At 39.8% G+C, this 22,055-nt stretch overlaps 1 protein-coding gene across 4 annotated transcripts in view; it reads left to right on the forward strand.

Moving 5' to 3' along the window:
* LOC124863584 (protein shisa-6-like) overlaps nucleotides 1–22,055 on the forward strand; it is a 104,320-nt gene that overhangs the window by 75,635 nt on the left and 6,630 nt on the right. The window contains exons 6-8 of one of the 4 annotated variants that reach the window (XM_047358030.1): nucleotides 5,591–5,653; nucleotides 6,441–6,461; nucleotides 12,033–12,185. In XM_047358030.1, coding sequence (XP_047213986.1) covers nucleotides 5,591–5,653; nucleotides 6,441–6,461; nucleotides 12,033–12,185 — 237 coding nt within the window. The remainder of the gene's footprint in view (nucleotides 1–5,590; nucleotides 5,654–6,440; nucleotides 6,462–12,032; nucleotides 12,186–22,055) is intronic. The other 3 variants (XM_047358032.1, XM_047358031.1, XM_047358033.1) reach the window with 3 other exon arrangements.

Raw genomic sequence — 22,055 nt, forward strand, 5'->3', positions numbered from 1 at the left:
GCAAGAGCAAAGTGCACAGTTCCTTCTACAAATTATTTCAGCTCTCAATTCCAAATGCTCCACTCTGATGCCGCTTCCCTTCTCATAACTGGTAAAAGGTGAAAGAAGCTGCAAAGTGAGATTTTCTGTCAGGCGCACTTCTGCACAAGGGCAAAATGAGGTGATCTGTTGCACGATGCTTACATGATGCCTTACACTGTGCCAGCAGAATGACCGCATGGGCTCTCACCGTAGCCAGCATCTGTCTGTCAGCTTCCCCAGAGCGAGGCGTTTAAAATGGATCTGGGTCACAGTGGGATCCCCCTCTGTCCACCGGCTGGAACCTGAAAGCACTTCATTTGTGACATTGCTGCTGACAGTCAATGCGACACACTCTACTATCAGCCAGGGCTGCTGCATTATTCATTAATACATAGTAGGTTGTTGCTGTTGCAAATCTGCTCTATTCTATGACAACTGGGAACTCGGAAAGTTCAGTGTTTTGAACAAATTTAGAAGAAGCTGCACCAGACGTCAGGTTTGTCAGAGGGAGATTATTACCAACAAATGCAGCTCATAAGGTGAGATGGATTGATCCAGATTACTGTTAAAGTCATTTCATACACCGATCCGTCCGTCCATCCATCCATTCTTCTTATTTTTACTCTACCTTCCTATTTCCTCTACACTTGCTTATCTGTGTAGGGTAGCTGGTGCATCTCTTAAGTAGAAAAGACTCTGGAAAAATAAGGAAAACAAAAGCTCCACATACTCAAAGCTACAGTTAGTCCCAAAACTATTTATACTCCTGGCAGATTTCGGTTTAAAGTAATCTTTTAATTTGATCAAAATTTGTAATCCAGCTTGAATTACTATTTCTGTTTTGGAGTGGCCCAGCTAGAGTACTGACTTGGCTCTGATAGAGAAGCTGTGAAGGGAGCTAGGGATTAAGGTGATGGCTGTTAGGCCTCCCAATCTCAAAGATTTCATCCAAGAGTTTATCATCAAAGATGAATCATCAAAATCCCAGTAGAAACCTGCAGAAAGTTGCTCAGCAGTTATAAGAAGGCTTTAGTTGCTATAGATAATGCCAATAAACATGTTTCCATTGGTTATGGAAAGGAGTAGAAATAAGTTTCATCATTTTTAACAAAAGATAGGTAAAAACATAAATAATTATTTTCCAGAATTGATACTTGCATTATCTTAAGAGAGCTGCCTAATTACCTGTCAGAAACAAACTGAATAATTTTGGGTTTAACTGTAAATTAATTCATGTTTAATGTTCACATCATAAAACATATGAGCTAAATTCATGTTCACATAGATTTCACATGCTTTAAACGTCTCCACTGCTTTCTCCCTGCTGTGTTCCTTGGTCTTACGACCATCAAGTGGAATCTCTTTACTAACTGGAAGAAGGCAGTTGCTTTGTTCTGGATTTATTTAGGGGGGGCAGGGTAAAAGGACACTGAATACAAACGCACACCTAAACAAAATTTGAAAACCATATGTCATTTCCTATCACTGCACCATTATGTGCTTCCCCACAAATTACTTCAAATTTCGAGGTTATAACTTGACAAAATGTATCAAAAATGTAGGATTTTTCTAATTGAACGCTAACTTTCATAACTTCATGACCCAAATAACAGTTAAAGGTTTAAAGCATGAAATACTTAAAGTGATCTGGAGCATAAAGAAACATATTTTCACTGCGTTGTGACCTTACAGAGAGAGTTTTAAATGTGAATGCATGCCCCCATGGTCAGTTCAACATTTTCCACTGTGTAACACCTTTCCTTCCGCTGCTTCTCAATTGTTGTAAATGTGCATCAGATTGGCTTCATTTCATTTTTCCTCTCTTGTAAGTACTCCCGATCTGGGATTCAGTCATTCCCATCTGCTTTAGGTAACAATATCACACATTCAAGCATACTACTGTTGGTCTTCTCAGATGTCTTTGTCCTCCACTGACCGAATAAGAGCTAAGAGTGAATGTGTTTGGCGTACGTTTGCTCCATCTGACTGATTTATGTTGAGACTGTTTACTCTGCGATGTCTAAACCTTTCCTGAAATCTTGTGTTGAATTCAAGGATTAGAATATTTCTCGTTATTTATTGGCCAAACATTTTATTTTGTTTTGTGGTCTGTTGAGCATCACAAATAAGCCACATACTGTGAAACAGTTGATTAAATCAGGTATAAAACCACAAAACTGACATTTTTCCAAACAAAAGCATCCTCATCAGCTTCTAAACGTTGGGTTTGCTCTTGTGGTTAATTTTATAGAGCTACATTTATTTTTGTTTCCGTGCCTTTTTGCAAAAAAAAAAACAATTGCTTCAAAGATCCAATATTTACTTAATCATAAAGCATCTGCAGGGAGAACAAACCAAAACTGTTTGTTCATCTGTTGTGGCTGCTTTAAACTAGTTAATGATAGGAGCGTTCACATTTTAGCAACATATTTCCATCTGGATCTGAGCAACACTCAACATTTGTCAGAAATGTCACATGCACCCAGAGGAAAATAAGCCTGGTGACATACAAACACTGATCTTTAACTAAAGCAGAACCCGGCCCCTTGTCATCATTTCAAAGCTTTTTAAAGAGCTCACGCAAAGCTCTCTGGGGCATTCAGAGTACACTTTCTTTTGTCTTTCTGCTCTTACTGGGTGACAAATGAACATAGTTGAATCCAAACTGGGTACAACTGTCACATGCTTTGTGTGTTGTTTAGAAAAAACAGTTTTCACACTGGAGAATATCCCTCTGCAACTCAGACGCTTTAGTCTTCAGTGAGTCAGACCAAACATAACAATATTACAGCAGAAGCAAATGACTTGGAGCAACAATGGATCGCAGTGAGCCGAAGCTGCTTCCATGTTCCTGTTAAACAGGCGATGATCAATCATTTCCCTAAAGCAGTGGAGAAAGGTGGAGGAAACAGTGAGTTTCTAAAGGAGTAATGGCTTCTTGCCCACTTGAAACACTGAAAAAAACAAATATTTCATTTAGAAATGCTGCAAACCTCTAATAGACTGAAGGAAATTTGTCTGATTGTCTGAAATTAAACATACATACATACAAATTAAACGACAAGTTGTCATCATTATGGCAGACATCATCTGAATTTCCCTGGATTCCCACTAGTGAAATGTTATCACACAATGCTGAGCATCTGAGGATTGGAGTCTTGCATTAAACATGACCTTTTTCTGTTGCATCTAATACAGTAAAATATCATCAAAAAGTTAATGTATTTTAGTAATGGATCCATCCATCCATCCGTCCGTCCGTACATACATATGTACGTCCGTCCATCCGTCCATCCATCCATCCATCCATCCATCCATGGTAATAGTTGCTCAACCTGTTTAATTCTTTTCTAAAGGGAGATGTTGGAGATCACACTTCTCAGCCTCTCAGGGGATGTCTGTGGTGCTACAGAAGGAAATCCCAGTGATAGTCCAGTCGATATTCTTCCTGTCAATAAAACACCGCTTCTTCTCACACTCATCATGCACTTTATTGACTTCAGGAAGGGTTATAACCATGTCCCTCATGGTGTCCTGTGAGGTGTATTTCATTTGTAGCATTTTGGGCTTCTCATTGAGGCCCTTTTAGTCTTTAGACAACAAAAGAGGTAATAGATGAGAAGGGAATCCCAGACATGATCCAAATCTGACTCCTTTTGAGAAGCATCTGCTAATGACGGAACTCCTTACCCTACCTTAAACCCTGGTTCCAGCAACTCTATGGAGGAACCCTATAACAAGTGGCTTGATAAACAGCTTTTTATGGCTGAATATGGTTCCTGATGAGTGTTGGGCTCTGCCAGGGTTGCTCTTTCTCACTGATTCTGTTCCTACCTTTGAGGGACGGAATTTCGGGGTGAAACCACTGGGCTCCAGTTCAGGGGATGGTTCGGATTTCTGTGGAGCTCTTTGTGGATGCTGTTCGCCACATACCTTCAGGTCCTTCAGTAGACAGTACAGTAGTATGTAGCACCTCAAAGTCTGGAAAATTTCATCTTCTGGTTCGGAATGAGCTGTTTCTCCCTGTTTGACTGGAACGGGTGATTGGGACACTGATTTAGATGCTGTACTGATCCATTGTAATGAAGAGAAAGTTATGAAACATTAAGCTTTAATCTAGCATCCATCCCTCCTGAACTGTGGTTAATGACCATGAGAAAGAAATGAAAAATACATCCAAGAGGGGGCTTGGATCACCCTTAGATACATACTGAGGGGTTTGGTTGTTTTGACACACTCATTATAGAGTCTTTCCACATTTTCATGGAAAACAGTCAATTGAGGTAGTTGGCACATCTTTAAAGATGCCTTTTGAATATCTTACAAATACACTTTCTTCTGGGAAGCTGTTGCCTCTATGACCTAGTCTTGGATATGTGGTACAAACACCAGTCCTTGAGAGCCAATGTCCTACAACTTTTAAATGAATCCCTGTTCCAATACACCTGAATTAAACTAATGACCCATTACCAGGCTCCTGCAGAGTCTGATGTCATGCTAAGGAGGTAATTCAGCCATTTCATTCAGGTGTGTTGGAGCAACAACGCATCTAAAACCTGCAGCCTCCAAGGACTGGATTTGGAGACAACTGAAATACATGTAGTCTTTCAACTGGCAGGAGTACATGTTATATGGCATTAGCCTAAGGTTGTCTTCTTCAAACAGACCACTAAGTTGAGGACACCTCATCACAATGGCAAGGATATCACGTAGAGTCCAGATTTGCAGGTGAAAAACAATGTGTTCCTGCTTTAAAATAAGTACTTCGCTCTAGATGATATCGTCTGGGGTTGTTTTCTATTAAAGTTGCTCAGGGCATCAGAACAGATCAAACTGACCAAGTTTGCAACGTCATGTGTTGTCTTTATGTCTGAACTTTCTTGATTCGCATGGGAAAAGAGATGCAGGAATCTTTTAAAATATTGGATTTCTTGTCAACTGATGTGTAATTATTGTAAGCAGAAGAAAACCTGTGGCTGTACTGAAATTGTCTTTCCACTCCATTATATAAAACACCTCAATAAAATTGAGGTACATACTTTAGAATCAAAGCACAACAGTATAACAAAAAACAGTTCTTCAAAAGTGACCTTAAACACACTTTATGTCCTTTTATTTTCAAATACTCTTATTATCTGTGATTTATTCGCTAACACATCTGACTGGTGCCTTATGTGGTTGCAACCAGGGTATCTTAGCACCAACATCAAATAACACCCAGTCCATATCTCTGAGGTGCAATAGCCTTCAACTAAACAGCAGTATTTGATATGGATCTGAGGGATGTTTGGTTAGCCTGCATCATATGTAATTACTAACAATGCTGGATTAATTACTACTCATTCCATGAAGATTTGTTCATAAGTCAAACATAAATACCTCTTTTTTAAACATAAGAGAGTAAATCTCTAAATGAATTATATCTGCAAGAAGGGAATAAATCAGTAATTTTCTGACTCTAATTGTTGTAAATAAATAAGCACGGGGAAAGGTAGCGACAGCAGATTTTCTTCCCGTCTGCCATGTCTTGACTGAGTTTTATTTGTCTTCTCTTTTTGTCTAATAATAGGAAACCACCACCATGACTACCAGCACAGCCACCTGGATCTGACTGCGCTCACACCCAAACTGGGTGAGTAAACACAGTAAAATGATCCTGCACAGGTGATCTTAAATCCAAACTGGTGCAAAAATCCATTTTACTGGATGTGATTGTTTTCATTTCCTGAAGTGATTTTCCAGAAAGCAAAATGATATCCTTATCAGACTCCTACTAATTTCATAGACAGCAGTATCTTTCTCACAGGGAAATAAGAAACAGTATGATAACCAATGAATCATCTGTGCAGTTTGTTCTCGTTGTTTAAACCCCAATTACTGCTTCCAGTCTATTTCTCTAAATGTGATTTTGTGTGAAAGTGGATCTTTTAACATGGAACTATACTGACTAGTCCTCCATCTCAGTCACAATCTAATGAAACACCATTAAATTGATAAACCAGTGAAGTCTGATATATTTTCCACCACAAAGATCCCCTTTTGGATATTTTTGATATTCTGGCCATGCTTTGGAGGTTAGAGCTAAGAGATCGTCATTGGGTCTTTGTAGAAATGGAGCGCTGCAGTGCACGTCCTGCATTTGCTTGTCTGCCACTTAAACAGGATGGCTTTTCTCTGGGAAAATGGGTTTCAAAAGTACTTTCAGAGCCAAATGAAACTCTTCAAACAGCACTTTTGAAGTCTGTTTAGCTCCTGATGAGGTTCATGGCCTCGATGCATTATTCAGATTTTGCTCTTTTGGACCTTGTGTTAACCCTTAGCAGCAGTCTTGGCATTTTCCAAGGGCAAACTCTTGTTTAGAAGCTTTTGTTGAAGCATTTATTGTTAATGGTCCTCTCTTTCTCACTTGGATTTGTTAGCCCACAGACAAATGGGATACGGTAAGTGATACACATAGTGTTTGTGTGTTTTTTGTTTTATCCCTTTTTGTTCAACATCTCTCATAAGCATAAAGATTCAAATTAGTTTTCTGGGGGGATCATTTTTGTTCTCATTTTAGTTTTTTTTTTTTTTTGAGTGCTTGTGTATTCTTTGCAGTCACAAAATGTCAAGCTGCTGCATTTCAATACATGACCTTTAGTCCAATCACGAAATCTTTTCTTTATTTTGCCTGTTTCACTCCTCCCTGCTGGCTCTATCTTCCCCACAACCACCACACAAAATTTCCTCCTCTGAGTGCCTCCCCTCTGCACCATATGTTCTTTAACACAGCGTCTCTCTTGCTGCTGCAGTGGCCCAGCCCTATTTTTAAAATCGCACCCACTGAGCCTCCTGACCCATGACTGGTCGTCCCAAATAATGAAGCTGCAGGAGCTTCGCGCAGTGCAGAGAGTTGTAATGGTGTCATAAAATGATTTCCTGAACTGAACCGCACAAGGCGACGTGCTCTAAACTGTTGCTTGAGCTGCTTTGTGGCAGTTTTGTAATGCAGTTTTAAAATGAATTAAAACTGCAGTGAAGATAAACTCATCAGCGATGCAACAACTTCTAACAACTAGTTTATGTGAGACTTCGGTCACTTTGTAAACTGAGAGGGTTTGATGTTTCTAACAACACTTGATGGCAAATTTAGTTAGAAAAATAATAAATATACAGCAAGTCCTAATACAGGTCCTTCTCAAAATATTAGCATATTGTGATAAAGTTCATTATTTTCCATAATGTCATGATGAAAATTTAACATTCATATATTTTAGATTCATTGCACACTAACTGAAATATTTAAGGTCTTTTATTGTCTTAATACAGATGATTTTGGCATACAGCTCATGAAAACCCAAAATTCCTATCTCACAAAATTAGCATATCATTAAAAGGGTCTCTAAACGAGCTATGAACCTAATCATCTGAATCAACGAGTTAACTCTAAACACCTGCAAAAGATTCCCGAGGCCTTTAAAACTCCCAGCCTGGTTCATCACTCAAAACCCCAATCATGGGTAAGACTGCCGACCTGACTGCTGTCCAGAAGGCCACTATTGACACCCTCAAGCAAGAGGGTAAGACACAGAAAGACATTTCTGAATGAATAGGCTGTTCCCAGAGTGCTGTATCAAGGCACCTCAGTGGGAAGTCTGGGGGAAGGAAAAAGTGTGGCAGAAAACGCTGCACAACGAGAAGAGGTGACCGGACCCTGAGGAAGATTGTGGAGAAGGGCCGATTCCAGCCCTTGGGGGACCTGCGAAAGCAGTGGACTGAGTCTGGAGTAGAAACATCCAGAACCACCGTGCACAGGCGTGTGCAGGAAATGGGCTACAGGTGCCGCATTCCCCAGGTCAAGCCACTTTTGAACCAGAAACAGCGGCAGAAGCGCCTGACCTGGGCTACAGAGAAGCAGCACTGGACTGTTGCTCAGTGGTCCAAAGTACTTTTTTCGGATGAAAGCAAATTCTGCATGTCATTCGGAAATCAAGGTGCCAGAGTCTGGAGGAAGACTGGGGAGAAGGAAATGCCAGAAGTCCAGTGTCAAGTACCCACAGTCAGTGATGGTCTGGGGTACCGTGTCAGCTGCTGGTGTTGGTCCACTGTGTTTTATCAAGGGCAGGGTCAATGCAGCTAGCTATCAGGAGATTTTGGAGCACTTCATGCTTCCATCTGCTGAAAAGCTTTATGGAGATGAAGATTTCATTTTTCAGCACGACCTGGCACCTGCTCACAGTGCCAAAACCACTGGTAAATGGTTTACTGACCATGGTATCACTGTGCTCAATTGGCCTGCCAACTCTCCTGACCTGAACCCCATAGAGAATCTGTGGGATATTGTGAAGAGAACGTTGAGAGACTCAAGACCCAACACTCTGGATGAGCTAAAGGCCGCTATCGAAGCATCCTGGGCCTCCATAAGACCTCAGCAGTGCCACAGGCTGATTGCCTCCATGCCACGCCGCATTGAAGCAGTCATTTCTGCCAAAGTATTCCCGACCAAGTATTGAGTGCATAACTGTACATGATTATTTGAAGGTTGACGTTTTTTGTATTAAAAACACTTTTCTTTTATTGGTCGGATGAAATATGCTAATTTTGTGAGATAGGAATTTTGGGTTTTCATGAGCTGTATGCCAAAATCATCCGTATTAAGACAATAAAAGACCTGAAATATTTCAGTTAGTGTGCAATGAATCTAAAATATATGAATGTTAAATTTTCATCATGACATTATGGAAAATAATGAACTTTATCACAATCTGCTAATATTTTGAGAAGGACCTGTAGATACATCAGTGACCTAATCAGTTAATCAACAAATTCAAATGTTTTAAAAAAAACATCCTCACCCAAAATGCATTTGATTCACCTCTAAATGTTCAGGTACAGCAGTTCTCAAAAATCCAGGTATGTGTGACATGAAAAATGAAACCATGATAAATCTTTTCAGAGATTTTTCCACCTTTGATGTGAAATTTATTCTGCACAATTCAACAAACAAACAAATCTGCTGGGAGATCTTCAGCTTTCTTCAAGGTTTTGGACCAGAATTGACTGATGTTTGGAACTGTTCAAAAACCCATGTTCTGTTAGAAGAAATGTAACCCCAGGCCATGATGCTGCCACCACCATGTTTCATTGTGGTTATGTTTTTTGTTGTTGTTGTTTTGTCATTTTTGTGTGTGTTGTGCAGTGTTGTTTTTGCAACACACCTTCACGTTGTCACCTGAAAGTTCCAGTTTGAGTTCATCAGCTCAGAACACATTCTTCCCCAAGGTTTTTGTGTGTTTTTTTGTCAGGTCTGAATGTTTTTATGGGAGCAAAGGCTTCTGTATTATAACTACTCCACACTGTGGAGAATACAGATGGAAACTGTTGTCACATGTAGATCCCAACCAGTAATTGGTGGAGATTTGTTCACCATTTCTTCTCCATTTGCTGATAACTCTCTTAAATGTGCCATTATAAATGACTGTATATACAATTGCTGTTGTATTCTTTTGTATTTTCTCCTGACTGATACATTTGCAAACTGAGATCCTGTAGATTCAAATGCTAATGAGCAAATGTCAGGAAAATCCTACCAGGACAGCTGAACTTTATTTGTGGTTAATCAGATTCCCCATAATTGATGCTAGGTGCAAACTCAAGAAGACTTTGTTTTTAAGGATCTTCATGTGTACAACAAGGTTATTCGACCTTTAATATTTTGTTATATTTTTCCCCTGTAGCAGATTTTTTAGTTTGTTTTAAATCAAACCTTGACCCAGCTTCAAAGTATGCAGGCTGTATTGATGTAATAGTAATAGCAAATAAATCATTATAGGTTTCTGTTTAGGAGAAACTATTTACTATATTGTGAAGAATCCTAATACCAGAAAAATAGAGTCACAGAACAGAAAATGTCGTCGTCGTCTTCCGCTTTATCCGGGACGCGGGGGCAGCAGACTCAGCAGAGACGCCCAGACGTCCCTCTCCCCAGACACCTCCTCCAGCTCCTCCAGGGGGAGCCCAAGGCGTTCCCAGGCCAGCCGAGAGACATAGTCCCTCCAGCGTGTCCTGGGCCGTCCCCTGGACCTCCTCCCGGTGGGACATGCCTGGAACACCTGCCCAGGAAGGCGTCCAGGATGTCATTTTGTTCATATTTAACTTCCAACCAAAGTGTGTCTAACGATTTAACATGCAGCAAACGCATATAAAATCTATTTCTACAGTAGCGTTTCAACACCCCTATTAAAATATTAGGGTTCATTAGTACTAATTCAACTGAAGAACAAACACATCTGCCAGGTGGAAGAAATTTACAAAATAATCAGATTGTAAAAGTCTTCACACCCTTAAACTGACTTTCTGCTGCAGTCCTTCTTCTGTTGATGTAGATGCATGTTTGAACACACTGCCATGCTGAAAAATAAAATCACTCTTCTTATGCGTTCTAACAGACAACTGAAGGTTTTGGGTCCGAACTGATTGGTATTTCCAAAGTTCGTAATTTAATCTACCTAGAAAAAAACTAAGATTCTTTTGAAGAAAAGGAACTGCAGAGCATGATACTGCCACCACCATGTTTTACTGCATGCATGGTGGTCGTTTGGTGATGTTCGTGGCTGTGGAAATTGCTGCAGCTCATCAGTCATACTGTCAGCCTCTTGGTTTTCTCCCTCACCAGTTTTGTGCAATTACATATTTTTGATCTTTTATAACCTCTCTGCAAGTTATGGCTAAATAATGCAAACGAACATGAATTAAAGGCAAGTGTAAGCTCAAGAACAATAGTAAAACTAGCAGAAAGGTGCTTGAACCAAGTATTAGTTTAAGGACACTCATCCAACCAGGTTATTGCTGCATTTTTTATATATACAGTATTTTCTCCATCACGATGTGGTTGTTTTTCAGTTGACTCGTATATTATTTTTGTTCTGCAAGATAATTGTCCCATTAAAGGTGAAAAGGTTGGGAATGATTTATCACGGTCTCTATGTCTCTTAACATGCTCAAATTTGACCTCAATTTTCCCTCAAAAAGATAAAAAATAACAAACTGTTAACTACTGGAACTTCAACCTGCATTAATTTATTTGGTTCAGAAATGCTGATATTACAACAGCTTCACAGGAATGTAACATATTATTAACATTACTGTTTTACGTATTTACATATAGCTTTAAAAACTGTGTAAGTTTTAGTTTAAAATGTTACTTCCTGGTTACTTCCTGTTGTCGAGCAGCCTGGGTTCCTGGAGTCTTGCTTGGCGACATGATTTTGAATTTTGCACAAACGCCTTCTGGCTGTTGTGTAGATCGATTCAATCACAGAAGGAACCATAGTGGGTCAGAGGAAAACAGAGTGCCAATATTCACCTGACAGCAGCTCGGTCAGCCGCTGGTACCGCCTCCAGCCTTGGATATAAAGAGCTTTTGTGACTGGTTTAGAGTCCAGTTGTAGTCAGTTGTATGTATTTCACTGTCTCTCCAGACAGATTATTGTTAGTGGTAAACAAATGCAAACCTCCCACACAAGTCACACCAAATGTAAATGTGCAAACTGTGCAAGCAGAAGACTGTAAATAAATCTCAACCTTTTTGGTTACTACGTGTTTAAAAGCAGCTGACCACTGCTAACATGTAAGAAAATTAAAATGTACAGCTGTTTGATTTAATTTAACACATGCAGGATTAGCCATGGATTGTATTTTAGTTTCATGTTAATCCTAATTTAACAACTCAATAAGTACAAATTGTTCTTTACAACACCAGCCTGGGAAGAGGCCAACTTTTTTGAGGGTAACTGTTACATTAAAGACATGACTGTTCTGTTTTTAAATCAGATCCATGTTCACTCAAAGTCCTGCTTCTGTTTGAGCAAGTAGAAAAAGCAGGAGCTTCTCAGCTGTTTTCCAGCTAAGGGACATTTCCTGCTGCATCGCTCTTCTTCCCGAACCTCCTCTCCATCATTAAACACTCTTGGGGTATAACTCATCCTTTTTGGCTGATTGCAGTGCACCACTTCTTCCCTTGTCCCCTGCAGATAGGCCCCAGCGGATGAACAACATCCTGACCTCAGCCACAGAGCCATACGACCTGACTCTGTCCAGATCCTTCCAGAACCTGAGCCACCTGCAGCCTTCATATGAGCTGCCTCTCAAGCCTGACTTAAGTAAATACTCTCCTCACAGACTAAGTAGGTGATCCTTCATTTGTCCTCCATCGCTGTCTGAAATGAGCGACGTGGAATGGCGTCACCTTCATGCGCATTAAAGGGTTTCCACGTTCACTGCATGCAGCCTGATGATACATCTCCATGTCCATTACAGAGACATGCCTTATGATAAGTACAGGTTCATCTCTTGCAAGTTAGAAAGTAATCAAATTCATGTTTGCACACTAACAGACTTCGATGTTTGGATCAGCAAATACATTTTAGCATAAAGTAATTGAAAGATAACATGGGTAGATACCAAAATACACTTAATTTCTAAAATTGTATTTATTAAGGGAAAAAGTTGTCCGCATCAATTTGATTGTGTCACTGGTTGTGCCACTAGCTGCCATCAATCGGCTTTAAGTTAAGACTTTGACTAGGTCACTCTAGAACCTTTATTTTTATATATTATTTATTTTTGGGGTTTATTTTGGAGATTTTCCTCTGAGCGATGATGGTTATCTTAGCTGACTTTTTACTGTGAATTTGGTCAATTCTCAGTTTCAGGTCTAAAGAACTACAGGCTAGTTGTTGAAGTGGATGTTGTAGGCTGCACAAGTTGATCTACTTCCCCGCAAAACAAACGTCTGTTTTGGTTTTGTATCTTAGCTTCAAACACAGCCTGCAGCCAGTCAACAGGTCCATAGCATCTCCACTACAGCCTGCAACAGAGAGCAGGGTGTTGTGACTATGAATCTGAATATATTATTTAATATTAATACTTTAATATTTTATCAAATAATATTTCAGTCTGTTAAGGGTTGTCCTGTGAATACCAGCCCAGTAAGGCGATGGTTTTAGGACAAAATCGAAAGGGATGAGCCAATCTCTGACATTATTGAACAGCATAAACTCTGCACACACATGGAATGAATTCACACAATTTCTTAAAATACAAGAATTTAACAAAAATAAGTCAACTCAAAGTCAAACATATTTCAATCAACAAACTCTTTACTTTGCTAAAACAATCCAACTAAACTACCAAGCAGAATTAAAGAATAATGAAGACTAATGGACTATGTACAATATAAACAAGTTGATTAAAGATGATTAGAAATCATGACCAAAAGAGTGATGCAACATTACCATGCAATGTTTATGTTTGAGAACCAAGGATTATCTTGAAGAATCTGGAAGTGAAGTTAAGTTAGTCTTGGAACTAATTTAGGAATAATCAGCAAACGTTTAGACAACCATTCACAATGCAAGATCAGATCATTTAAAGAATGATCTGCTGAATAAAACCAACCTTCTGGATGACTAATTCTCAACGCTGCCTTTACTTATTAAAATAATATTCAAAGAAATATTATTAAAGAAATGATAAAATATTTAAGGAAATATTTTGGAAAAGAGCCTAATCTTTCTGGAGAAATGGGGCTTAATGGTATTTACTTAGTTATCAAGTCTAGCAAAATAATGTTTAGGAAAATATTATTTACTGGATTGAAAACTAACAACCTTTCTGGATAAATATTCTTTAGGAACAAGCACGTGTTCTTAGCTGTTAGCAGTGAAAGCTAACAAAGCAACTGATAGCTTAGCACCAGAATCAAACACACACCTTTAAAATACCGTCAATAAAAGGGTTAAAATGCATAAGCACGGACGGCGCGTTATGATCAATCTTCTGTGTTTAAAATCACCCTTAAATAGTTTGTCTTAACTTTAAAAACACACAAACACAGAACACAAAACTGAGCACGTGGTGAGCAGATAGCCTGCTAGCAACAAGATAGCTGAGTTCAACACAAACAAAACGAAACTTCACAAAATAAAAAACCTTCAGATCATTTCACCCTAAATCTTTCTCTGCCCAAACCCTAACCTCGTGTGAACCGTATTGAGGAGGAGTTGTCCGGGCGACGACGAAGTTTGAAGAAAGCTCGGTGAACAAAGGGTTAGCTTCAGCTAACCTCCATAGCTGTGGGTGAAAGACGGCTCGTTCTGTCCGCCAACCAACTGCACAGTTACTGTAACCACCGTGATGCGGTGCCGGTGTCCTTCCTTCAGACTGGGAAAATGGCTCCACTCGGCTTCGTGGAGACAGCGTCTCTGCAGGGAACTCTCTGGAACACAGTTTGCTTCTGCAGGCCTCAGAGAGAAAATCAGGCAATTCTTGTACCTTAATTATTCCTGTTCTTGAATGAATACCGGATACACATACAGCAATTCATCCGTACTTAACTTTATGTAAATGATCGATGATCGTATCACACCCTTGGATCCAGTTGAAGAGTTATGTCTGTTTGCCGACAAAGAGACATTAGCGCGCTGTCTCTCCGGCCAACCTCGCAGCAGAGTCTGGATGGAAGAGGCGACTGTGGCTCAGTAGGAAGAGTAGTCGTCTTGCAATCAGAAGGTTGTGGGTTTGATTCCTCCTGCCATAGGTCAATGTGCCCCTGGGCAAGGCACTTAACCTCAAGTTGCCTACTGATCTGCATATCGGTGTGAGCGTTAGTGAGTGCAATTGGGTGAATGTGGCTCTAGTGTAAAGCGCTTTGAGCGGTCTGTATGACTGGAAAAGCGCTATATAAGTTCAGTCCATGTAGCAAGAGCAGTGCTTTTATTTGGACAGTGACGTCACAGGAAGTCCGCAGTTACCCCGTTTCCTGGCTGTGCCGAAAGTAGGTTAATGCAATTTATTTTGAAAGTCTGTACTGGCCTATCACGTTGTAACCATGGCTATGGTCCCAACAAGGGCATCACTGCGGTGACACTTTGCAGCCTGTAGAGCACATATGGGTGAAGACAAGGTGCTCAGTGAATGTGCAAACAAATAAGCTTCTGTTCTCAACCAGATAAACAAAACTATCTGTAACTATCTGTGACCATCTTCTTGAATAACCATCTTATACTTAAGACTTACAACTAATAAAGACCCATGAGAATTTAAATATTACATGGACCAATGAAGAACAGTCCGGATTTAAAACCAGTCCAGCAGGTAGTCACTGGCAACCTCCACAAGGAGGGCATGCCAAAAACGGTAACTGCTAAACATCCTTACTATTCACAGGGTTCTGCATCCAAGCATGTTAGTGGAAAGTTGAGGGGAAGGAAAGTGTGCATTTTATTTGCAAATCAAGGTCCCAAACTCTTGGAGGAAGAATGAGGCGGAACAGAAACTAAGCAGCTTAAGGTCCAGAGTGAAGTTGTTAGTCAGCAGTGGTTTTGCGGAGCCATGTCATCTGCTGGTGTTGGTCCACTGTGTTTTATTCAAGTCCAAAGTCTGCACAGTTGTCTACCAGGAAATTTTAGAGCAATTCATGCTTCACTCTGCTGACAAGCTTTATGGAGATGCTGATTTCATTTTCCAGCAGGACCAGCCCACACTGCCAAAAGTCACAATGCCTGCTTTAATTGCCATAGTGTAACTGGGTCTGACTGGCCAGCACAATGGCCCGACCCAAACCCTACAGAGACTTTATGAAGTATTGTCAAGAGGAAGATGAGAGACACCAGAACCAACCGAGCTGAAAATATTAAGGCAACCTGGGCTTCCTGAACACCTCAGCAGAACCACAGGCTAATCTCATCCAAGCCATGCTGCATTGATCCAGTAATTCATTCAAAAGGAGCCCAGGCCAAGTACTCAGTGCAGATACTATACAGTACATGGACATACTGCTCAGTAGGACCAGAATTCTTCATCAAAAACCCATTTTTTTATTGGTCTGTTGTAATATTAAATTATTTTATTTTTGTTTTCCATCACCCGTGAGCCATAATCAATAATATTAACAGAAACAAGCAATTGAAATAAATCAATGTATGTAATAAATCTGCATCTTATGAGTTTCACTTTTAGGAATAAATTACTGAAGCAAATTAACATTTAAATGAGATTCTAATTTACTGAGATGAACCTGCATTTGCACGTCTGCTGGCTGATCATGCAGAATGTCCCCTCACCTTTTCCCATTTTTTAGAAAAAACAATCCCCTTGAAATGCACGACGAAACGCTTGAAGCCTCCATGCTTGTTCCCATCGACTCCGTTGACTTGTCTACTGGCTTACATATAATTGCCGTGTAATTTGTTCCCATCTGCAGCCGATGTTATGTGACTAATGTCTGTTAATGACATATTAAGAGCTTTTTTTTTAGCAGAATATACTTAATATGTCAACGCAATGGCACCTTAATATAACAGCAATACCACAGTCCATTATCCTCAATGTGAGATTAGCAGTTTTATTGTGATGTGGTTTGACCAGTGCATGCTTCATGTCTTTCCTCTATTGATTTAATTTTATTGAAGCAGCAGGTCGTCTGTATAGCAGAGCAATTATGGTTGCACACAGTAGCAGCAATGGCACCCCAGTAATTAACAGAACTTACATATAGCCTAATAAGGCATTATAAAAGACATTATTTAACATACCGCTTCCTAAACGAAATGTGTTTGAATAAACTGAACAAGGACAGACATGATGGTTTAAATTATTCCATTTCCGATCACTTTTTACTATAGAACCCGGTCATCCATTGTGTTTTGTTTGTTTTTGGTCTGACAGTTGTCTGAAATAGTTGAAATTTATCACAACAAATGTTAAAATGAAATAGGGTTGAAAATGATCACATGGTTTGTAATCCAGGGGTCAAAAGTCAGCACACTTCTCTTTCAAGACTGTTTGGTTAGTACAACTGCTGTAAATTGTATTTTGATCTAGACTAATTTGTAAAAATTGTAAATGGCCTTCACTTCATGAAGTCAGACAATCCGAAAGCGCTTTACACTACGATCAGTCATCCAGCCATTCAAATACACCTTCACACACTGGCAGTGGTAGGCTACCCAGTGACAATCAGCACCACCATGGCCCTCTAACCACCAAAACCATTACCTCCTGAGCCACCATTGCATCTTGACTAATTTAAAATATTTGACAAGTGTAGCAATTGCAAAAGCTTTGGAGAGATTATTCTTACTGTAGCATCTTTTAACAACTTCAGACTGTCATCGTTTTACCAAGCTTTTTGATCCACATGCTGAAACTTTCAGGAGACCAAGGAAGTTTAAGATATTTATTTTAGAAGAGGCAATAACATGAATGAGGAATTCAGGACTGCTCCAGTGGTTCGTCCTCTGGGGAAGGAAAGCAGACGGTGAGCAAGGTTTCTTGAACGTGGAGGCAAAGTCAGAGTGACGAAAGCGTACTGTTGCTGGAGGATTTAGGAGTCCGGGAGGGGAGGTCAGCTTTGGTGGACAGGTCTGTGTTTCTCCAGAGGTAAGCGGTTCATTGGAGGGCGGACAGGATTTGGTGGCTGAGCGTCTAGAAGCCGGTGGCAGTCAGCCTGCAACCCAAACGGGAAACACAGGAGGTAAACGGGATCAGGCTGCACCGGAACCACCGGAAGGATCCAGGGAGGCACCACAAAGGACGACACTCAGACGTCGAATGCTCAGCAACCTTCTCCTTAAAAAACTTCCTTAACGAGCCTAATGGGTGACAGGTGTGAGACGGCAGCACACAGCTCCACCCTCCAACTGAACCTGCTAAAAAAAACAACACAGAAGAGACACACAGACAGATCCTGACACAGACTAAATAAACTGAAAAAAACATTTGGAGACGACGGTCAACATAACGGCTGATCATGACCTCACCAAGACCTACCTAGGTTTCTATGACAGTAAAAAAAAAACATTACAATCTCAAAAAATTCATAGCAATACATTCAAACCTCGAGCTTTACATCAGACCGTATATGCATGGAGGTTTATAGTTAATACCACTGAAAATTGTGTTGGACCGTTAGTCATCGCTGCTTGAAACTCTTTTTGCAAAACAAAAGATGTTTTGAAGCATCCGACTGCAAGCGCCACTGACTTCAAACATCATACAGGGCTTGAACATGTCATAGTTTGTTGAAGAACCAAATGACAGCAGGACAAACAGATGTGCATGGCTGAGTGGAGGTTTTATTTTACAAAAATGACAAAACCAGGGTGAGACCAACAGTAGAATCCAGCAGAGAATGACAGAAACTGAGAGACTTAACTGGGGAGTGTGAACACAGATGGGTCTAACTAGTATTATACATGTCAGCTGTGAGGGGAACATGCAGAGGTTACCGAGATAAAAATGAGGAAATAGGAGAAAATGGCTGATGGAGAACAGAGAGAACCAGAGAAGCGAAGACCCAGAAAGCAGAAAAGAACAAACCAGAAACAGGGCACAACCTAAAATAATGAATCAAGATTCAAACCAAGGGGGACAAAGAAATTCATAAATAGGAGCAACAGGAAACATGAATTAAATACGGAGTTCATGGAAAGATTTGAAAATAAAACAGGAACTAAGATGTACGAACCTAAATACTGCAACTCAGAGCAGAAAATAAATACAGAGAAAGACATGAGGAATCTTAAAACTAAGGAATGAACTGAATGACAAAAGCAAAGAGTGACTGACACCACAATAAAGCAAAACACAAAACCACAGTCCCAAAGATTATGACAGCACTTGGCACAATGAAGTCCTGATAGTAACTCCGTGAAGAAAGGTGCCAGATTGCACAATTTGATGCTGCAGCAGGATTCTGTTAAACAGGTCTAACAGAGATATCAGTCGATCAGAAAATGGACGGCTAGTGTTGGGTGTTAAAGGCTCTTATCATTAGAGAGACACTGAGAAGAGGAAGGACAGCTGTGGAAGAGCTCATACCTGGGAAAAACTGGACAGTCATCCGAGGTATGAAGATGAGACCAGCGATCACACTACATGACTTTCCCAGAACATTTCTGACACTGCTTCATATTTGTTTCAGGTTGTCTTTGGTCGATACTAAATCAGCTGTGAGTGTTTGAGTCACTCTGAACAAGCAGAGATCACCAGTTGTCCGATAATCACACAGTGTGATCCCAGCTCAAGGTCTTTTCAAGATTCACTCTTGAGTTTAAATATTTGCTGTCACATAATAACCACTAATTTAGAGACCATAAGATTATAAACAATTTTTCTTTAGTGTGTGTTTGAACCGAAAGGAACTTCTGACTGGCAGGGCTTAAGAGCGGCGTTGAGTCTTCATCTGCAGATGATCAAACATGTTTAGTCAGGTTTAAAAGTGATTAACATGAAATAAACTAATATTGTATGCCATTGATTGCGTGGTTTAAAACCTGAGACTGATATGTTATGCTCAAAGTTCTCAAAAACAGATTATCTTAATGTACATATAGCTTCAGTCTTTGTTGTCTGGTCCTCCCAAATTCAACTCTTTGTCTTTCCGACATGTACAGCACTTTAGCTTTACGAGATAAGAGACACTAACTGTAACTGTAACAAAAATAAGTCTTTTACTACAGGAGTAGGTGCAGCTTTTGAAATAATTTCAATATAGTCCCAGCAATGGACGAAATTCCAGCGATGCATGATATCCCCTTTAGGGGAGACAAATTTCAAGTTCCTCTTAACATAAATTCAAATTCTTAAAATTTTTGCTTTCAGGCGCAGCATGTGGTGTAGAGCATGTGCACCATATACAGAGGCTATGAGTCCTCGACACAGCTGTCCTGGGTTCAATTCCCGACCCTGGGACCCTTGCTGCATGTCTCTACCCCTTTCATCTCTGCCCATTTCCTCTCAATATACTATGAAATAAAGGAAACTACTGCCACAAAAATATAAAGATATATATTTTTGCATTTACTGAGTGACACACTAGAGTCCAATGAATTAGCTTCATTGGTTTTTAAATGCAAATCCATGAACGCCCACACACATGCCAGAAAACAGCTTGTGGTGACTACTAGGCATGAAAGGGTTAAAATTGATTTTGGTGCAAAGCACACTAACAATAACTGTGTGGATGTTTCAAAGTATGATCATTACTTTTTTGTTTGGTTCGTCTTCACCTTTTAACTCTCCTTGAGAGGATGGCGACTTTAATCAACCACACATTTTGTTTTGCCCTCAGCTTTTATCTTAAACAGTTCTGCTTTCAGATGCACATAATTTATCAGACTCTAAAAACAGATAAGCAGAGCTGCTGTTTGCCATATTGTTGCTGATTTATCAGTCAAGTTATGCAAGCACCGCAGTAGAAACACATTTTGCTTATGTTGTTATCACATTTAACAGACTTGTTGAGTGTAAATCTTTTATAAAACCCTCTTCAGTCCAAAAAGTAATTTAGCATTCAGCACGATTTTTCAGCAGAAACATTACCAAACTCTTTATCAAACACTTCAGTTGTACTTTCTCTTAAAAGCATTCTTTCACTGGACTGAATCTAGGGTAGAAAAGGTTTTTAAAGCCTCCCCTCTACTCAAGGTCTGAATGCAAAGAGACGTTGTACACCGACAGAAAGCTATTTAAACATGTCATTGGTCATTTATTTTTTTCACTTCCTTGTTGTTTGAATGAAAAACGTGCTTTGGTCAAATTCCCATTTTCGTGCCTTGCCGTTTCTGTCTCTTATCAACTCAGGGCTTCGCTCTTATCTGGTTTGAGGTGTGTTCAAAACATAACATATGTACTGGGCTAAACTACAAAGGGGCAACAGCTATGGCAAAAAAAGTACACCCTCTTTCAGCTTCCAAGGTTTTTCATATCAGGACATAATAAAAATTATTTGATCATTTCCAGGTTGTAAAATTATTAAACCCACAAAAACACACAACAGATCCCACACTTTCATTATATGTAGAAGAAAGAACACGCAAATGAAAAAGCTGTGTGAAAAACTAAGCACAGCCACATTCACCATTTTGGAGGATTTTTGGCTCCCTCTCCTTTGAAGTGTTGCTTTCTTTCTTCAACGACTCTATACCCAAATCACCAGATAGCCATCGTCGTGCTTGACAGTTGGAAAGAGGTTTTTCTTCCAATATGATGTTTGATTTTGTCCAAACACAATGCGGTCCAAACAGCTCTTCTTTGGTCTCATTTGCCCAAAGAACATTTTGGCAGGACTCTTGTGGAGTCTGACTTGGACCCCCTGGGCTTTTTGCTATTTCTTTCACTCTTGCATGATGTGACCTGGAGACTAATTTGCTTGGATGTCCAGTTTAGGAAAGAATCACAGCTGTCTTAAATGGTTTTCACCTTTGAATAGTTTTTATTTATGCAGAATGATGACCTCAAATAGTTCAGAAATAGTCTTTTACCTCTTCCCAGATTGAAGTTGTCACATTGATGATGATTAGTTTATAAGTGCCATTTAATTAACAGGACCTGCCCGCTACTTTTCTGAATCCCTGCAGAAGTAGCAAAGGTATACTTAATTTTTCAGACACTGCGTTTCCATTTTTGAAATTTTTTATACAGTCTTTTGTGTGTTTTCTACAATTGAGTGTAGTGTTGGTGAACTAACATAATCAGTCGAAAATCTGGCTGAAGGATGGACTCTGGGCTCTGAACTCTAATTATTTCATTAAGTAAACATAAACACACCCAAATTAAAAACCAAAATGCTAGAATAACTCTACAACCATAAATGAAAGGTTAAGCTTTTTGAATGAGAATTTTAAACATTCAGAAAAGTAGTTTATTGGTCTCTCTGGAGTTTAAAAACGTGCCTTGCAGCGTAACGTCTGAGCTACCTATACCTAAAGGTAATATCATGGGAAGGTTTGTGTGAAGGAAAACAAGGAGGAAATATTCAAAGTTTTAGTACAACCTTTAATCTGACTGCTTTCAACACCAGAGCCACCAAATTTTAAGAAACAAAACATCAGAACCGCCCACAATATAACAGCAAATAACAACGTCTTCTTTGTGGTCTGGAATCCGGCCATTGCCTCGTGCACGAGACCGACTAAATCACTCCTCTCTCTTGGCTCAGTGAGCCGGATAAATCTTCCCAGTTAGTTTGTTAGTTTGTTCAGGCCTAAACA

The sequence above is a fragment of the Girardinichthys multiradiatus genome, chromosome X (genome assembly GCF_021462225.1).
Source record: "Girardinichthys multiradiatus isolate DD_20200921_A chromosome X, DD_fGirMul_XY1, whole genome shotgun sequence".
Lineage (NCBI taxonomy): Eukaryota > Metazoa > Chordata > Actinopteri > Cyprinodontiformes > Goodeidae > Girardinichthys > Girardinichthys multiradiatus.